The sequence below is a fragment of the Adiantum capillus-veneris genome, chromosome 20, assembly GCF_014529385.1.
Source record: "Adiantum capillus-veneris isolate H3 chromosome 20, ASM1452938v2, whole genome shotgun sequence".
In the NCBI taxonomy this organism is placed as follows: domain Eukaryota; kingdom Viridiplantae; phylum Streptophyta; class Polypodiopsida; order Polypodiales; family Pteridaceae; genus Adiantum; species Adiantum capillus-veneris.
The window spans coordinates 151,308,272-151,328,328 of NC_140950.1; the positions used below are offsets into that span (position 1 = coordinate 151,308,272).

The 20,057-nt window shown below is 43.8% G+C and overlaps 1 protein-coding gene across 1 annotated transcript; it reads right to left on the reverse strand.

The window, feature by feature from the left end:
• Positions 1-7,916: 7,916 nt before the first annotated feature.
• LOC147433405 (peroxidase 52-like) lies at positions 7,917-9,797 on the reverse strand. The gene is made up of 4 exons (XM_086491761.1): positions 9,469-9,797; positions 9,051-9,242; positions 8,627-8,795; positions 7,917-8,520 (listed from the first exon to the last, which is right to left on the reverse strand). The coding sequence occupies exons 1-4, from the start codon at positions 9,712-9,714 to the stop codon at positions 8,516-8,518; spliced, it is 612 nt and encodes a 203-aa protein (XP_086347887.1). The 5' UTR covers positions 9,715-9,797; the 3' UTR covers positions 7,917-8,515.
• Between the last annotated feature and the right edge of the window lie 10,260 nt (positions 9,798-20,057).

The window sequence follows — 20,057 nt, forward strand, 5'->3', positions numbered from 1 at the left end:
ATCTCGTATGACATGGTATCTAACCTCTATGTGTTTCGACTTTGAGTGAAACACTGGATTCTTTGCCAAAGCAATGGCACTCTGACTATCACAATGTAGTACTGGAATCTTGTGAATGCCCAAATCTCCCACTAGACGAGCCAACCATATGGCTTCCTTGCTGGCGTCAGACGCAACAACATATTCTGCCTCAATTGTAGATGAAGACGTGCAATCTTGGAGACACGATCTCCAAGGGATAGCTGCTCCAGCAAACATGAACACATAGCCAGATGTGGATCTTCTATGATCCACGCAACTCGCATAATCCGCATCCGTGTAACCTACAATAGATGCATCACTGTTTCCGAAGCGTAAACACTTGCTAGCTGTACCTTTCAAATATCTGAGGATTTTCTTCACTGCTCCCCAATGCTTCTTACCAGGGTTTGCCATGTACCTACTTACCACTCCCACTGCATGTGCAATGTCTGGTCTTGTGGCTACCATAGCGTACATCAAACTGCCAACTGTTGAAGAATATGGTACTTTCGCCATTTCCTCTTTCTCAGCCACTGTCTTGGGAGATTCTTCCTTGCTAAGTTTGGAGTATGCTTGCATTGGGGTACTCAATGACTTCCCCCCCTGCATACTAAAACGTTGCAAGACTTTGTGAATGTACTTTTCTTGAAAGAATTCAAGAATTCCATGTTGCCTATCTCTCTTGATGTGCATACCAAGAAAGTGATTGGCATCTCCCAAATCCTTCATGGAAAACTGAGTGCTTAGCATCTTTTTCAACTGATTGATTTCATCAATTGATTTGACAGCGATAAGCATATCATCTACATACAAGATCAAGATGATTAAAGAACCATCGTTCAATCTTTTTGTGTATAAGAAGTGATCCTCTTGACTTCTTATGTAACCCTGAGATTGCATGAATTTGTCAAATTTTTGATACCATTGCCTTGAAACTTGCTTGAGGCCATAGAGTGCCTTTTGAAGTCTACAAACCAATTCTGTCCTCGTTGGTTTTTGGGTTTCACATACGAAGCCCTCTGGTTGTTTCATGTAGACATCTTCATCTAGATCCCCGTGAAGAAATGCTGTGTTCACATCCATTTGGACAAGTTCCATGTCCTGGATAGCAACCAAGCCAAGCAGAGTGCAAAGTGTAGTCATCTTGACTACTGGAGAGAAAATCTCATCGAAATCCACACCTTTTTGTTGCTTGAAACCCTTGGCAACTAGACAAGCCTTGTATCTAGGCTCGGGATCTTCTGCTGTATACTTCTTCTTGTATACCCACTTGCAAGGTAAAGGATTTTTTCCTTTCGGTAATTCAACCAAATCCCATGTCTCATTTGCCACAATCGAATTGTATTCTGATTGCATAGCCTGCTCCCACTTAACGCTATCATCCATTTGTATAGCTTCTTTGTAGCAGGTTGGCTCTCCACTGTCAGTGACCAAAATGTGGTGTATACCCGGCTCAAAACACTCGGGCACACGTGATACTCTCTCAGAGCATCTCAGTGCCTGACTGCTAGACTCTGCTCTCTCCGGAGCAATAGTACTATCTTGAACTTGAGGAGTAGGTGCAACACTACTGAACTGAGTTGGTTCGGAGGCTACATCCTCAAAATGAACACGTTTGTACTCAACATCTTTGATGGGCTTCTTGTGTATTTTTGAGTCATTGAAAATTACATGTGAGCTACGAATGACTTTGTTTGATTCTGGGTGCCAGAGATGATCTCCCATCTCTCCTTTTGCACCATAGCCAATAAAGATGCATTTGTGTGATCTGGGATCTAACTTCCGACGAAGTTCTTTGGGCACATGTGCATATGCCTCACATCCAAATACACGTAAATGCTCATAGCTTGGCCTTTTGCCAGTCCATAATTCCTCTGGAATTTTGAAATTCAAACGAGAACTAGGTGACCTGTTGATGATGTGCACTGCTGTCAGAACAGCTTCCCCCCAAAACTCTGAAGTAAGCTTTGCCATAGACATCATAGAGACAACTCACTCTTGAATCGTACGATTCATTCTTTCAGCTATCCCGTTTCGTGTAGGTGTGTATGGAGCAGTAAACTGCCGCCGAATGCCTCTTCTATTGCAAAAATCCTTGAACTCTGTGGAGACGTATTCTCCACCAATGTCCGTGCGAAAAGCTTTGAGCTTTGTTCCTGATTGGTTCTCAACCATGGCGAGGAATTTTTGGAATGTCGAAAATACTTCTTCCTTACGCTTAAGGAGATACACCCACACCTTTTTGGTAGAATCATCTATGAACGTGAGAAAGTAGTTTGCCCCCCCTAGAGTTTTATGTGGCATTGGACATCATAAATCACTGTGCACCAAGTCTAGAGGTTCGCCTAGTTTCTTATTCAATGGTGAAGATGCCAATCTAGTCTGTTTGCCATATAGACAATGCTCACACATTGGAAATTCCGTGTAATCTAACACAGGTAAGTAGCCAAAACGCTGAAGTGTTTTCATTCCCTTTTGGCTAACGTGCCCTAGCCGGCAGCTCGACAACATAGATAGAGTGTTCGTCAACACTCAAAACAAACAAAGAGTACAAGTATCCGTTTTTATTGCCTTTCATCATGATAAGGTTGTTCTTGCGGATCATCCAAGAACGATTACCAAAAACTATAGTGTAGCCACGATCATCCAATTGCCCTATAGAAAGCAAGCTTTTCGTAAGCTTCGGCACATGTCTGACATTCTGCAGCACAAAAGTAGTGCCATTATGCATGTGAAGTTTCACATCACCAATTTCAATAATGTTAAGCTCATAGGAATCACCAAGCTTGACTATTCCATGCATGGATGCATAAGAGGAAAACCACTCTCTATGCGGTGTGACATGAAAACTTGCACCAGAATAAAGGATCCAATTCTGTGCATAACCCTCATCCTGTGCAATCAAAGCATCTGGAGTGAGATCTGAAGTGAAAATGAGAACATCTGAGGCATTTGCTGTCACCTCGGCATGAATCTCTGTGGGCATAATGAGCATCACTGGAGGAGGAGCATCCTCTACTGCAGTGGTAGGTATGGGAGACTCAACAATATTGAGCTCCTCAATCTTTACTGTACTTTTTCTTTTGCCAGAAGTATCCTTTTGCATGTTTTTCTGATCTCTTAGGAAACTGCGACAATCCTTTTTGTAATGACCCTTCTTGTGGCAATAGTAACACTCGACATTTCTGGCATTGCGGTCTCTACTTTGGTTCCTGTGTCTGCTAGGACTACGAGGATTTCTCTCTCTACTTTTGCTTTTGTATTTGTTCCTGTCACGGCCTCTTGCCTTTGTTGAACTGCCAGACATATATACATCCCCATGACTAGCATTATCGAGAGATTTATGACGAATCTCTTCAGTGAGCAACGCATCTATGACAACATTGAACTCTAACTTGACATTCGGAGCTGAATTGCTAATGGCTGTGCAAAAGATATCCCATGAACTGGGTAGAGAGCATAACAAGAAGATAGACTTGAGTTCATCGTCAAACTCCTTAAAGCCCTGAGATGTCAGCTGACCGAACAAGGAGTTGAACTCATTTAAGTGACCGGAAACTGTGCTACCTTCTTTCATGTTGAGCTTCGTAAGATTTTTCATGAGAAAAACTTTGTTGGATGCACTTTTTCTCTCCCATGCTGAACATAAGCTATCCCATAGTTCCTTGGTTGTTTTCTTCCCTATTATAGTGAAGAAGACTGATCGGCTAGATGTAGATGTATTGTAGCCATGGATTTTGCATCCAAAAGCTCCCATTGAGCTTGTGTATAATCATCATCTTCGGCGCGCTCTTTCAAAGGTTCTGAGAGGCCTTTGTTTATCAAAACATCTTTCATGCGCTCTTTCCACATAGTGAAGTTGCTGCCATCGAACTTCCGAATGAAATACTCCTCCTTTTCTGAAGAAGAAGCCATTGCTGACAAGAGGGTTTGAGAGGTGCCAAACTATGGCGAGAAGCTGTAGAAATTTGGGCAGAGTAACCTTTGTATCGGGAGTAAAATCTCAACCGAAATAGACTCAAAAGTGCCAACAATGGAAGTCACGACTCATGGGAAGTAAATCCGCCAGAGTCTCCTTTGTATGAGGAGTCAAAACTCAACTCAAAATGCATATAAATGTGCCAACTCCACTAACTGGGCATCTGCTGCACAAAACCACTGGCTGTGTGAGTGCCGACTCGACGTCAAAAGCATAAATAACCGTCCAGATACATATCCTATGGCGAGGGTACCGTAAAGGGGAACTCCAGCTACCTGTATCACCGAAGGTGTCTCAACATTCGAGCACACCCCAGCTCAAAGAAAACCTCACGCTATCGACCCTCCAAAAGCTAATGCAGACACAAATGGACTAGCCACAGTCTCAGAAAAGGCTCTTCCGGTCCGAGTCTCAAAAACGATCGGGAAAAACTGCCAAAATAGCAAAAAATGGCTCCACACGTAGTACAGTGGGCAGTGTTCGCAACTCAACGTACATGAGTAAAACCGTGCTCAAACATGCGCCAAGAACTGCTGCATGCAGTGAAAGTGATCCCTGTGGGGATATCTGCTCTCAAAAGAGCTCAGTAGCACTAGGTGTGCTCACAACAAAATGCACCTGTCAACGCATGTGTCGGCAGAGAATTTGCTATTGAAATGACTGCCAAATCGCCTGTGAAAGCACTGTGTCTGGTAACCTGGAGAATCTGTGAGTGAATGGACTGAAAAACCCCCCTGTAGCCTGTAACCTGTGTGTCGATGTTGCTATGTGCCGATTTCTGCCGCTGAGCAAAAATACGCTAGTCGAATAGCCGCCAAAGGTGTCGTATTCGTAAACTGTGTCGTATAGGGCAATCGATGCGCTCGGTGCCGATGCCGGGTGTCACTCCTCTATGATAGAGGTACCTCACCCGCGCATGTCACAAGCACGATCGTCGAGCGTGGGAACGCGCTCGTCTGGGGAAAACGCCCGGTGTCTGGGTCGGATGTCGGAGATCTGCTGCAATGAGCAGTGTCGAGCCGGTGCGCATGAGCGGTGTTGATGTCGATGTCGCCTTCCGCGGCCGGGCGGAAGTGGCTAGCCGAGTAGCCGTAAAATGCGAATGCTCGAAGCCGGTATTGAACGGTCAAGGCAGAGTCGGGATCGGTATCGATCGCAGATCTCGCTCGATTTGTCAATATCGCTCTCAAGCTTGTCGAACTCGGTGTGTGGACGTCGCAGTCGGATGACGATGTCAAAGAAGTCAATGACGAAGTCGGAGAATGGCTGTACGCCGATGTCGGTGCACGTCGCTCATCAAGAGCAAGATCTGTTGTGGTCGACTTACCAAAAAATCCCTACTTCTCCTCAATTCTGCAAGCTAAATGCTGCCCAATTCAGCTCAGTGCTCAATTCCCAAGCAAATGGACTCGCTATAGCTCCAACTCCTGAGAGTGTGTGTGTGTGTATACACTACCACACACATTCAATTGCAGCTTGTGAATATTCTTTGATTTGTGGCTTGCCACTACTTGTGGGAACAAGTGTTTGCACACACTATAGTGTGTCAAACAAACAAGCAAAAAAATCGGTTTAAATTTTATTTTTTTTGCTTTTTTGAGGACTGCCCGTTGCAGAGAAATGCCGACTCTGTTTGTATGTGTGTGTGTGAGCAACACCACCACAAGGCTCGCGCTCTCTCTAAAAGTTCTTTGGCTGCATCACCTGGCATTGACCTGCTCCATGCCTCGCCCTTCAATGCCAAACTTGCCTTGGCTTGTTCATCACCTGCTCGGTGACATGCTCTCCGGCCAATTTCCTCTTTCGAGCCTTCAAACTCCAAGCCAAGCTCCCAATGTCTGCTCGATTGTACTCGGCTGCATTCAAGTGCTATTGAGCTGCTTATTGACTCTCTTGCAAGCCCCCTTCTTTGATTAAATGCCTTCAATCTCTTGCTAGTGCTCGTATGCTTGGCAACACTTGCCTTCAAGCTCAACAACTTGCAGATCTCGAATTCCCTGCTGAGATTCTTTGCTTCTGCTCGGCTTGTTGCTTGTGCTCGGTACTGACTGCCTTTGCTGCTCACGGGCCTAGCTGTCATGAACTGCCTGTTGCACCCCTCGATTTGCCTTGCTGCCCGACTACCCTGCCTTTGAATTGCTTGCTATTAGCTTTCCTTTGCTCGACCCTTGCTCTGCTTCCCATGCCCAAACCCGATTCTGCTCAACTGTCTGCTCTAGCCTTGCTTGGATTCGATTCTCCCTTGCAATGCTTTGACCACCACTGTCGGTTCCTGCAGAGCTACCAAGCTCACAATTCCAAGATTTTCTTTGGGCTTGCTGCATGCGCGGGTAGCCGGAGCTTGGGTGCCCTATGCTCTGATACCAATTGTTGTGCGTGTTCGGAGTGTGTGCAAGAGAGGGGGAAGAAGAGAATGGGGAAGGGGATGATACACAGACAGCCTGCATTGGGTTAGTAGAGAAGAAAGAGAGGAGTGAAATCTATCTCTTTTTCTCCCTATATTGATTAGGTGAAAGTATGAACAGGGGCAGTTTCCCACGGCCACCTGGCCTACACCCCAACAACCCACATATACCCTCTTCCCCTTTCTTCTCTCATTTCCTCTCTCTTTCACCTATTTTGTCTCCATTTTTGGTTCCCTCTATTCCTTGAAAACCACAACAAACAAACAAACAAAAAAAATCCTTGACCTTGTACACATACACATGCACATGTTGAGAAGGGAAATCAGTATGGGGTCACCAACACCAAAACACCATAAAGCATACCAACAACACCATACAAAAAAGCCTCTATTCACTGTAGCCTAGAGCAAACATTGAGTCAAACACCAAGAGATAGACACAAAGATTGCAAGAGGGCACCAAGATATATGTATTGAAGATTTGCTGACATACAGCTACACTCTTATGCCAACACACGACTAATGTCTACCTCAAAGAGGATGTAGAGATAGTGCTTTTCTTTTTAAATAGAAAGCTATTTACCATGTACCTTCTGCCAGTCTGCGCTATCTCCCAAATGGTGTGGAATGTGTAGAAAGTATCTTCTACAAAATTGAAGCCCATGACAAATGCATCAAGTCAGGAGGGCATGTTCTTCAAAATTGTCTTCTACTTTGCAAAACATGCATGTAGAAATAAAGTTTTTTTTGCTAAAAAAGCTAATTTTTTTTATAATACCCACATTGCTTTATAGAGTAAACCCACTATTTCTTTCTCCTTTGAAGAAAAACCAAATCCATGTTCTCACCACCATGTCCATGTTATATGCATGATCAGGATGGATCCTCCAATAAGTGTATCTACAAAGGAGCATGCCATGCTAGGCATACACAATTTTTATGTGATGCTTGCTCTTGTGCTTGTCGGAGCTACCACACACAACATACACCCCATACTTGCTTACACCCACCACAATATGCCCATACACACACATATATGCTCAAATTGGCCCCTAGATTCTCCTAGAACATGTTCATACACTCACGGTTGACACACATGTTCAAGAGACCTCTAGCAATGACCATGGCCACAACAATGCCTTGTTAATGCTTGTAGGCACATATGAGGGCCTAGATTGCTATTTTCATGTGGGTAGCAGAGGTTTTCTTGTTCAATGCCAACCCATGGAAGATGGGACCCTTGTCTGATAGATTTTGACCCGACGCTGCCAAAACATGTCCTTGAGTGATGTACAGAGCCCAACCTAGGAGTAATATTGATCACATGCCCCGTCCGCGACTGTTGATCCCACTGCCTTCGGGTCTTAATGACCTCATGTTAGATAGTGCTTTTGGGGGGGGGGGGGGGGGGGGTGTTATTAAATCACATTTCCCATGTTGGATACTTTAGTCGTTGGAATCATTAAACTAAGCAATCATTGTTTTGATAAAAATTAGGTCGTATGTAAAATCCAACAGAAGAATGACATTGATTTATGATTATCGTGTCGTTGAAAATTAAGGTCCAACAAAATTACAACCAGGAATTTTGATTTTTTTAATTCATGGGACTGTGGGCCCTGGGGTTGATCGTTGGTGTGTCAAATTGTCAATCGCAATTTGTCGGAAGTATTATTAAGTGACTACGCGGAGTTGACAACGTGACAGTTGAGACGAATCTCACCCTGGGGGGCCGTGAGAGGGCTGATGTTGCCCATGTTCACCATCGACTACCCAAACGCTGTAAAGAAGGCGCTCTGGCTGCTTGCGTATAACGCCGCCAGCGACGCCGTGTTGGCATCAGACGTGAGCTCTTGATCCGATTGCAACAGCCCCCTGTTGCTCTGCAGATTGCTGTAGTACCCCACGTCGAAGGTATCTGCAGTCGTCGCATCCAGCGGCCTCAGCACATTCGCGTCTCCGCCTTGCGGGCATGTGCTCTGCAGCGATGCAAGGAAATCGGCGTCGATCGCCGGATCAGGTGCGCCCGTCCCGCTGAAATTGTACAGCCGCGCGCTAAATGACACACAGCGTGCTTGCCCAATCGTATGCCCACCTACCCAACCAGCATATCAAACTGCTCATGAAGAAACAAAACAATAATTTTGCTATCAATAATGATGTCCCCCACCATCATCCACAACAAATGCCCATAATTGAGGAAGCAAGGATTTTTGGCTCACCCGAAAGAGCCACTGTATCTTCCACATTCAATCCTACAGCTGCGAACCTGCCGATGATCGTTGGCATGTCCGAATTTGGGTTTGGAAGCGCCGCCGTCACCTCGGCGATGCTCGCTGGGTTTGTTGCATCCCTTCTTCCCAAGAGAACTGTCCACGATGGCCCTCCAACCTGCATCAAGTACTCAACGCCATAAAAAAAAAGCATCCACATAAAATAAGCACGCTTTTCACTTCATAGTGGGCATTAATCAAGCAAGAGGTGTGAGCAAGAAAAAAAACTTCTCATTGTGCAATGGAGTGAAGCATACCAGTGTCACATTTCAGTTATATGCAAATGTATGTGCTAATTTGCCCTAAATCTGAATACTACACTAATTGTGTGTGTATGTGTGTGTGTGTGTGTGTGTGTGTGTGTGTGTGTTACCAATGTGGCAGATGCATTTGCTGCGAGGGCAAGGATGTCAGCGCAAGACACGGTGGCGTTGCAAACAGCCTCAACAGCACTTTTGATTTCATCCACCACCTCGAAGCCGCGGATGCTGTTGTTGTTGGGAAGTGCAGTCTTCTCCCCGGTCACCGTGGCAGTGTCATCCAACAAGACAGGTCCATCACAACCCTGTCGACAGAAATTGTTGATCACCACTTAATTATCTCTACATATGGCATGTCAAGTAATTCACTTGACGAAAACAAGAAGTTGTTTAATATACGCATGTATTATGAAATTTTCACGTATCTATTTGCATTGATGAGCTATATAGCTGCTAAGCAAGTATATACGAATTATGATATTTCCAGGTAAGTAACGCAAATATAGAGTCATCACAATGTGCAGTCTCTACGTGGACAAAGCAGTCATGGAAATGAAGGCGCAGAAGGGAGGCCGCCATACGCGCCTCCGCTTCGATAGCCTGCCGCACCACTCCCTCCACCACGGTGACAACGGTGGGGCAGGAAGTCTCATAGAAGCTTGAGCTGAGCTGGGCGTTTACGTGCAGGTCACTTATATTTAGTAATAGAAGGAGCAATAGAAGGTGTGGAAAATGGGGGTATAACTGGGTGCATGTGAGCGCTGTGGCAAAGCCCATCGCTACACGGATATGTAGGTAGGTGTAAGTCTATATTGTGTGCTTGGGTGTTTTCCGCTACAGCTGGGGCTGACAACAGCTGGTTTGAGGCGGGAAGGGGGGGGGGGAGGAGGGGAGAGAGAGAGGCGGGGGAGAGCAGCTGCGGGCTCTCTATCAGGTTTCCTTGCACAGTAATATTGCTTTTGCGCTTGGGGGGCCAAAATAGTTGTGTGAGGCCATTGCCAAGTCTTCGCACCCAATACCTCCAAAGTCCATGGTCCACCCTCAAACTCTCACTACCTAGTGAAGAAAGAAAGTCATTCAATAACAATGACGAAACAATGAGGGGCAAAGTGGAATAGTGACTTTGGTGCGAAGTACAAAGGGGAACACTGAAAAGTGCCCACATGCCAAAAGTAAGAAAGTCAAACGTCAAAAATACTCACTGTCTGAGACCTTTTACAGTTAAGAGTTATAACGTACTATGTATGTATGTGTGTGTTTTCCATTTTCTACTTTTGGCTTTGTCACAAGACAAAGGATGTGGTCATGAGGTATTCTCCATTCACTAAGAGCAAAGTCCCTCTTGTATGTAGTTGTGTGTAGCAACGATTCTACAACCCCTTTTCATTAACACTAGGTTGGTAATGGGACACTTTTATGTCCTGTTAAGTGACGATTTTCCTTGAATTATGTCAAGAGTTTCAAAATGGATTTTGAGGTGCTATTTATTTAGAAAGTTGTTTCATGAGCTGAAAAAAGCTCGACATTTTTTTGCAATATCAATTCCATCTTTAATCTTGTCCTTGCACAACATTTCACAACCTAAACTGTGTGAAAAAACGGGTCCTGTTTTTGCCTTTTTTCAACTTTTTGCAACTATACCACTCTAGAATTCATGTCTGCGAGGTCTATAATGCTAGAGAACTATCTTTAGTAGTCCTTAACATGTCCTGATGCTTCTATATAGGGAGAAATAAATATTAAAGTTGTAAGTTATGACCAAATTACAAAGATTATCAAATCCTGTATTTTAGCCAATTTTAGCTCTTCTATGATTTTTTTGTTGGATTTCATGATATCCAAATGCATTTTTGATTTTCTATGCCGCATATTGTAACATAAAGCTAATATTTCTTGAGTTTTGGGGCACCTAATACCCTATTTTTCATAGTACACAATGATGGTTGATTTTTTCAATTATAGAAGAAAACTAAACATTCTAGTATATCAAGTATAGCTTTTTCAATATTGTTAGTTTCTTGTGACAACTACATGCATTTTGTAGGTAGTAACCATATCTAGTCATAAGGATCAAATTTGGCTAGATATTGAATAGTTTCTATGGAATTCTACAACGCATAATGTTGAACCCAATTTTTTCATGTTTGCTGTATTTAGCACTTCATCTTTGTCCCCAAGCACTACAAGAGGTTGTGTGCTCTTGTGACGCTGTTAGCGACGGAAATACACTGGGTTTTTATAACCCCCGGCGTCGCTAAAATCGTCGCTACGAGCGTCGCTACGAGAGCGTCGCTATAAGCGTCGCTATATAGCGACGCTCATAGCGACGGTTACACAGAAGACTATAGCGACGCTCATAGCGACGCTACAGAGCCATAAATAGCAACGCTTATAGCGACGCACGAGAGATTTTTTTTTGGTGGCAGGGCATTGAATGCCGTGCCACCCATCAACCATATTGTACTTGATTCACTTTTTAAAAAAAGTGCAAGGGTAGATAATAGACCCAAAATAGTCACCCACAAGACGCATTGTTTGCAAAATTGACAATTGTACACATCATAGGCAAAATGAATTGATTGGCAAATGTAATAATGACAATTGTACAACATCATAGGCATAAAGAATTGATTGGCAAAAGGAACTGCGGTGACAAATGTAATAATATACATGGTTCAAAAAGACGTATAAAATCCGTCTCATGATACATAAGCTATGAGAAACCCTAAACTAATGCTATCTAGCTACGGCTAAACTGACGTCGTCTAGTCAGACGTCTCATCGCGTCCAAGCGGCGTATCTGTCGGATTCTGCAAAAAAAGACAATAAGACAGCTTTCAGTAAGTATAAACATATAACGACATTTATAAAACAATACAAAAAATAAAAAAGAGTAAACCCTAATACTAACCATGCCGCCGCGAGAACTGAGAATGTCCATCAGGGCGTTTAAGCCCTTCTTGCCTGCGTACTCGCGCTCGTACGGTGTGGGATCACGTCCTGTCATCGACCACTGTCAAAACATACAAAGATTTCATTATGTTAGAATTAAAAAACTCATAAACCCTAAACTATCGAACATAAAGAGCAATGTGAAAACACTTACAAAATCGGCCTCAAATGATGCCCATCCACCGCTCCCCAAGTGGTGCGAGCTCCCTGCCTCTACTCGCGCTCTGGCTGCATCCTTTTGTTGCTTCCACTTGTCGGGATTCTCGCGCGCTGCTTTCTTCGCATTCTTCCAATCTTCTTTGGCCAGCCAATCTGGCCTGTTCCACCCATTCTTGATTGCTTTTTGCACTTCGGAACGCTTGTGTTTGCAGTATTCGCGCATTCGAATCTTCATCAGGTCTTCATTGAAGCGCTGATCCCGTGTTGGAATGTGAAACTCATCATGAAGTATGCTGATGACTCTGTTTTTTAAATCACTTGGTACTTCACTCCATTTGTTTAGTATGTAGTGTCTAAACAGCTGAGAGCAAAGACCACGCATGCGCGAGATCACCTTCTTGCCGTCATCATCCATGATGATGCCGTCGCTGAAGTCGATGGAGTAAGACAAGCCCTCTGGCCGGTGACGCGTGAACCTGGGTGTCCCGGCAGGGGTCTTTAGCGGCGTGTCGATGGGGGTACGGATGTCAGGTGTTTCCATCGGCGTCTGGGCCCCGAAGCGAGGAGTGTCGAGTGGGGTGGCTCCTGGCGGAGTAGGTAGAGGTGTGTAGATTCTAGGAACAGTCAGCCGTGCAAAACCTGGCGTAGATGGCGATGCTGTGGCTGGTGTGGGGGCGGGCAAAGAAGGGGAGGGTAAAGAGCCTCGTCGAACACGAGGCGGTGTGGAGGCATCGGTGGCGGAATCCCCACAACAACCGCCACCGCCACCACTAGAGCGCCGGTGTCTAGACGAGTGTGAAGCTCGTCTCGTCGACGCCGAAGCTTCGGAGCGCGCCGAATGCTCCGAAAGAGAGGGAGATGCGGATGGAGTAGGAACGCGCGATGATGCGCCACAGCGATGATGCTCCACATACCACTGTCTCTGCTGCGGTGACAAAGAAGAAAGAAACTCCTCATCATCCATACCTGCATTAAACACACGAATATTTAAACTTAATATTGAATGAATAGAGTAGACAATGACGCAAAGATCATTAAATACAATGACGTAATGACGCATATAAATACAATGACGCAATGAATTGAGTGATAGAAGAGGCAAGTCGAAAACTCAGAATTTTCAATCAAAAGATGTGAGCGCGAGTAGAAAAGAGCGTTATACACCATGGAAGGTACTTAGAGAGCCAGAGCTTTTACAACACGGAGCAAAATTGTTCAAATACAATATTTGTGGCTTTAAGAGATCTCTCTCTCATCCTCGCATAACTCAGCATAACTTCCTATATCTATATAGAGCTCTCCCTTTAAACACATATCCTCTGCTTCATTTTGTAGCTCCTCTGCATGCACCCCATATAGAGTAGTAGCATCTTGATACTCGTCTGGCACCACCGCAGCGGCTTCTGATTGAGCATCTTCTTTGATTTCCTCCATTGATGTCGTTGTGATTGGCACATGGTAGCCTTCATACGTTCTTGCACTACGAGGGGCTACCTCTATGACGTACCACCAGTTTGATGTAGACTTTGTAGGATGAAATATTACCTGCCAGAGCCACATAACTTACATGAGAGCTTTCAAGCACATAACTTGTAAAAGGGGGATGTTAACTATTTACATACTTACTTGTTCACAATGCTCGGTTAGTACGAAAGTGTCTCTTAGGTCAGTCCATTTCTTAGTAGAATCCACCTCAAGAAAACCAGACTCTCCTCTATGCACAGTAGCGTTGCGACCCTCCATGATTATCTTGAACCATTGCACGTCGAACAAGTCGACAAAAAATCCTCTGTAATCGATCCTCAAAATCTCTTGCAGCGTGCCGAAGTAAGTGAGTTCCGCCACCACAGGATCTGCATCAGAGGAACGTCGTCGACTAGACTGTTCAAATTTTGCCATGATTCCACAATCTTGAGTAAAACGCTTTTTGTCGATTCGTTCCACCCTAAAATGTCGACCTTTACACCATGCTGCTGTGTATGACTTATACTACAACGAACAAAGATTATGAGTGGCCGTTCAAACGTTTATAAATAAAGTCACTTGCTAGTCGTACATTGCAAACTTACCTTGGTCGCGCAACCCCGAGAGTACTCCCACTCTTCCTCAGTCACTTCGTCACCGCATTGTTGTGCGCTTTTCAATTGGTTGTGCAACCATCTTAAGCTCATGAAGGTTGGTAGGCTCTCCAGAACCGCTGGATAGTGCATCGGTGGTCGTCTTCCCCGTCTCCACCCTTTGTCGCTCTTGCTTTGCATCCTCATATTGTGAAATCCACTTTTGTATCACTGGATTGTGAAGCATGCAAAATCGATTGATTTTAGCCTCTAGATCTTCCGTCATCTTCTTCTCAACACCGAGATTGCACATGACAATCCCAGATATGCGCTCATCATCTATGGTTCGCCATAGCGTGTCCCGGGCTTTATCAAATCCGTCTAGCCACTCTCCAATGTACACTAGGGACTCTGATACCAACCAACCTTCTGCCATGCTACCCTTCGGACGTGCCTTTTGACGCACATATCCCTTAAGCGTTTTCATGAAACGTTCTAAGAAGAACATCCATCTGGAATGAATTGTGCCAGCTATTTCCACCTCATCAACTATGTGAACAAGAAGATGCACCTGAATGGTTAGCATTGTAGTAGGAAAATGTTTCTCAAACATGCACACAAGCTCCGCAGCATTTAGTTTGGCGAATGGTATGGAGTCTACGTTGATCTTCTTTTGTGAGATCCATTGCACCAGCTTTGCAAGTTTGTAGATTGTGTTACGGATGTTGAGAGACAAACATCCCTCAATGGCAACCGGTAAAATAAACTGTAAAGTATGTGCAGCAACGATATTAAAGTCCACATTTTATGCAATGATATTAAAGTCCACTATGAACGTACTTGACACATTTTATGCCAATCGTGTGACTTCAAACCGGTAAGCTTTCCTCCTTTAGTAAAACACGTTCGGAGCGAGTGCATTACGCCATTGGGGGTCCGCAAAGATCGAATGGTCTCTTTTACTTTGCGTTCTTGGGCTCCTGTGAAAATCCATGGTGCTTTAGGGAGTTTTATCGATCCATCAGACGCTGTTTGCGGCCAATATTGCTCCATACGATCCACATTTCTAAGGTTAACTCTGGCTCCCAAAGTATCTTTCTTGCCGGTCAGATGGTCCCATAGTAGATTGCCCACATTCTTGAATATGTGCATTGGATCGAGCAAGTGATTGATCATGAGTCGGGGCAGTATGGTAACTCGTTCCATAGAGATAGTCTCTTCATCCCTGGAGGCAATCCGTCATCGCACATCTCCTTCTGCTCTAACCATGCTTGTGCAGACATCCTTGGTGGCTCTCTTCCCAAAAAGCCATCGCGTAACACATGATTCTCTAGAAGATACGCTTGATGACCTTCGTAGATTTGCTTCTTCAGTGAGGGTGCCCTACGTGCATTCAGTCTAGGTCCACATGTGACACATGCTTTGTATCTGCTTGTTTGAAGCCCTGCATGTATACACATGATAATAGATCAACTATGGGAAAAAACAAGATTTACAGTGTCTGAGTGAGGAGTGTCAATAGATCACCTGAGCATTCTGTTAGCCCGGGATAGTCATGCATGGTCCACATTAGAATGCCTCTGATCAAAGCATTCCGTCGTCCTGTGTGTCGGCTCATATCCACAACCTCTATGCCAATCCACAATTGTTGTAGCTCTTCCAATAGTGGACGAAGATACACATCCATATTCCCCACTTTATATCGCCCTGGCACAATCAAGCTTAGCCATAGGTACCCCTTCTTCGTAGTCAACCACGGGGGAATGTTGTAGTTGACGATGACAACGGGCCATACACTGTAAGATGTTGATCTTTGACCAAATGGATTTACGCCATCCATAGCCAGGCCTAAGCGCAAATTTCGAGCTTCCCTGGCAAAATCGGACCATGTTCCATCTATATGTTTCCAGGCTACGCAATCTGCAGGAATTCGTAGCACACCATCCGAAGATTTATTCTCCTCATGCCATGATGCTAGGGCGGCCATGGACTTACATTCGAAGAAATGCTTGATGCGAGGAAGCAGAGGGAAATGTCGCAAAACCTTTTGTGGAATTTTTGTCCCGTGGAGATCTACTCGATATCTTTCGGAATCACATTTCGGACACTTCTCCATGTCTATGTATTCCCCTCTAAAAAGAATGCAGTCATTAGGACAAGCGTGGATAGAATTGTAATCCATCCCCAAGTTTCGCAAAATCTTTCTTGATTTATCTCGGGAATCTGGCATCACATTGTCAGCTGGTAGTATGTGCTCTTTCAGCAATCTACACAACATAAAAATATGATACAGTCGTGTAAAAATCTATCAGATCATTATACATTTAGAGTTTTATTAAAGTAAACTAATTGTAATAGATCACCTGAAAAGCGCTGTGACGCTAGTGTCACTCCATCCAAACTTTGCCTGCATGTTGAGAAGAACCAGGAGTGCTTTCAATCTAGACATACGTGCTCCATTATACAATGGCGTATCGGCTTTACTTTTCATATCATCATAGATAAGCCTTTCTGAATCCATGATCGTCTCGATCATTTCATCAATCTCGGGCTCAAACATTGCCTCGTTGGGAATGTGCTCTGCATGATCATCCCCCGAGCTGTCAGAGGCTACATCTTGTGGCCTCACATATGCTGCTTGACCAAAGCGCCTGCGAACACGTCTATTGGGTTGCAAGATTGCTGCTTGTTGGCCAGCGTCAGAGTCCGACGAGTTATAATTGGCAACAACTCGATCTATAATACATGGATCGAACTCGCCAAATTCACGAACGTGCTGCAAAGAAACACGTATTGTCCGTCGCACAGCATGCTTGCATTGATTACAAGGACATAAGACCCTCGTTGAGAGATAGGTGTTTCGGTTGGACGGTCCCACATCCTCGTCACTACTCATAATGAGGATAAAAAACTTATAACTTGGACAACAAATTTAATATTCTATTGGCATTCTTCGTCTTATCTCTCTCTCTGTCTCTCTCTCTCTCTCTCTCTCTCTCTCTCTCTCTCTCTTTACCTCACATTCTCTAGTCATGTCCAATCCCCGCACACCTCGGTCTAGAGGTGCACGGAGATCAGAACCACCGGGTTATAATCTCGTCTTTATTGGTCAATACCTATATTTGTGGGTACAAGAAATCTACACACCCATGTCTACATGATACTGCATGTAGTGGACAAAACCCCTTTGCCTCTTCTCTAGCTGTAGCACTTCACAGCATCTTAACATCTTTTCACAGTAGATCTTTTCACTGTTCGTCTAACTCTAAACCCTAAACCGTAAGTAATTCTTGCGTGGACTCGATCTAACGTAAATAAGCGTAAATCTAACTAAAAATAAACCTAAATCTAATTTAACGTAAGTCTACATCTAACATAATCTTTAACGTCTTTTGGGATAGTTTCCTACGACGTTAAAACTCTCTTCTTCTTGTGTGTGTGTGTGTGTGTGTGTGTATGTGTGTGTGTGTGGGTAAACCTAAATAAACCTAAGTTTAATCTAATATAACATAAATCTAAATCTAACGTAAATTATGTTATATTAAAAACAAAGAACTAAACTAATAGGGATTATAAGAACCTTAAAACTGATTTAACACATAATTTTTCACATAACTCGGCAAGAGTTGGCATTCTCATCACTAAAGATGTGAGAGTTAACTTCCAGCGGTGACGCTGCCTCATCTCTATCCACATCTGACGACAGCAATTGGCCCTTTAGACCGTTCTTGCTCTTGTTACTAACTTTGAAGTTGCTGTTGAATGACTAGAGGTTGTCTAGATGGTCATTGTGTCGGGGATGTAGTGACTCTTGCCGCCCTGAAGATCCACCTTCTTCCCTATCTTCTGAAGACATTTCACCAGTACTTTTGGATCAACGGAGCCCACCATGAGTGAAGGCAGCAATACCCTATATTCCATTGAGGGCTTTCTTCACCCGCTTCATGCAGGCATCGCAGTCTATGGAGACCTAAATCTAATCTAATATAACGTAAATCTAAATCTAGCGTAAATAAACGTAAAGCTAGTTAAAAATAAACCTAAATCTAATTTAATGTAAGTCTATATATAACCTAATCTTTAACGTCTTTTAAGATAGTTTCCTACGACGTTATAACTCTCTTTTTCTTGTGTGTGTGCGCGTGTGTGGATGTGTGTGCCAATAAAAAGAGATAAATGGTATAACCTTTCTATCACCCATGCCAAGTATGATAGATTGATTATGCCATTTCCCTCTTGAATAATAGGTCTTGAGTTCAACTCCTCGTCGGCTAGATCTTTAGGTCTTTGAATTTTAATTAGTTTCCTACGACGTTCAATTAGTTTCTCTCTCTTTCTCTCTCAATGTGTGTGTGTTTTTTTGGATCGTATGCATGTTTTCTCTCTCTTTTCCTCTCTCAATGTGTGCGTTTTTTGTTTATGCATGTTCTCTCTCTCTTTTCCTCTCTCAATGCGTGCGTTTTTTGTTTATGCATGCTCTCTCTCTCTTTTCCTCTCTCAATGTGTGTGTGCATTCTTTGTTTATGTATGTGTGTGTGCGTTTTTGTTTTTGTTTGTACTCTCTCTCTCTCTCTCTCTCTCTCTCTCAAAAACACTATGTGTGTGTGTATGTGTGTGAGAGAGAGAGAGAGAGAGGGAGAGAGAAAGAGGGGAAGGGAACATGAGAATGAGGAGAGGGAAGGAGCATACCTGGCTCTCCTTCCTCTCCTCGTGTGTGTGTGTGTGTGTGTGTGTGTGGAGAAGAAAAAGAGAGAGAGGGAGAGCGTTACTTGCTCCTTGCTTGAGGGCGCCGAAAAACTCAGATCTGAGATCTGAGTTTTTGGGCGCGCTCGGTTATTTTTTTAGCCCAGCCGGCGTCGCTATGAGCGTCGCAAATTTCTTTGTAAATTTGCGACGCTCATAGCGACGCCGGGAATTTTTTTTTTGAGCGTCGCTGTGTGAGCATCGCTAATATGAATAGCCTCTTGTAGTGAAGATTCCCCTTGGTAAGAGATGTGTTATTCTTTTGACATGCTCCATGGCTCCTTACGAACATAAAGGACAATAGGGAACTAAGAAAACATGCATATATTATTTGTATTGAGCGTGGCTATAGAAACTTTGATGATAGGTTTGCAGAATGGTAAAAATTCAACTTTTTTGTATCTATTTATTTTGGCAAAACAAAAAATAGTGAGTGAGAAGCAATCATATGTTCTGATCACCAACCCATTGAAGTTAACTAGGGAATTTATATCAAGTCCTAACAAAATCCCTAATCTTATTTTTATGCAACAAAACGTAAGAAATGACTGTTTTGATGAAAATGCACTGGTCCATCAACTTTGGAGGCTTGGTGTGACCAAAAGATGAGAAATTTTACAAGTTTCTTATTTTTTCCATGTATAGTAGGCCTTGAACTATAACCTCATGAAAGGATTTTACAAAATGAGTGGATCTACTATGGTTTTGGAGGTTTTTTTCAAAACCCTGAAAGGACACTTTTATGTCCTGTTAGGTTACCAACCTAGTGTTAAAGTGAATCTATGGAGATGCTTATGAGGAATGGAAGGGACAAGCATGACATATGTCAAGGGAGCAAGAGGCGATTTAGAAAAGGTTGTTGGGATGGCACGTGCCTTGTCCTAGAACGGATGTCCAATGTTCGTCGCTCACTAAGCTCACTAATCCACTCACTTATTCTTTGTACACGTAGAGGAATAAGGAGTGAGTGTTGCTTTAGACACTATGCTCTCTCTCTCTCTCTCTCTCTCTCTCTCTCTCTCTCTCTCTCTCTCTCCCCCGCACACGCATTGCATTCGCGCATCCCTTCAACAAATTCTTGCCATGCTTTATACGTATGTACAAATTACTCTTTGATGGTTTAGTGGTGGAGATTTACTTCCACTTTGACATGATCGAGTTTTGACTCACTTTGATAGGTTTTGTCAGTTTCGGACATAGATGGTGTTC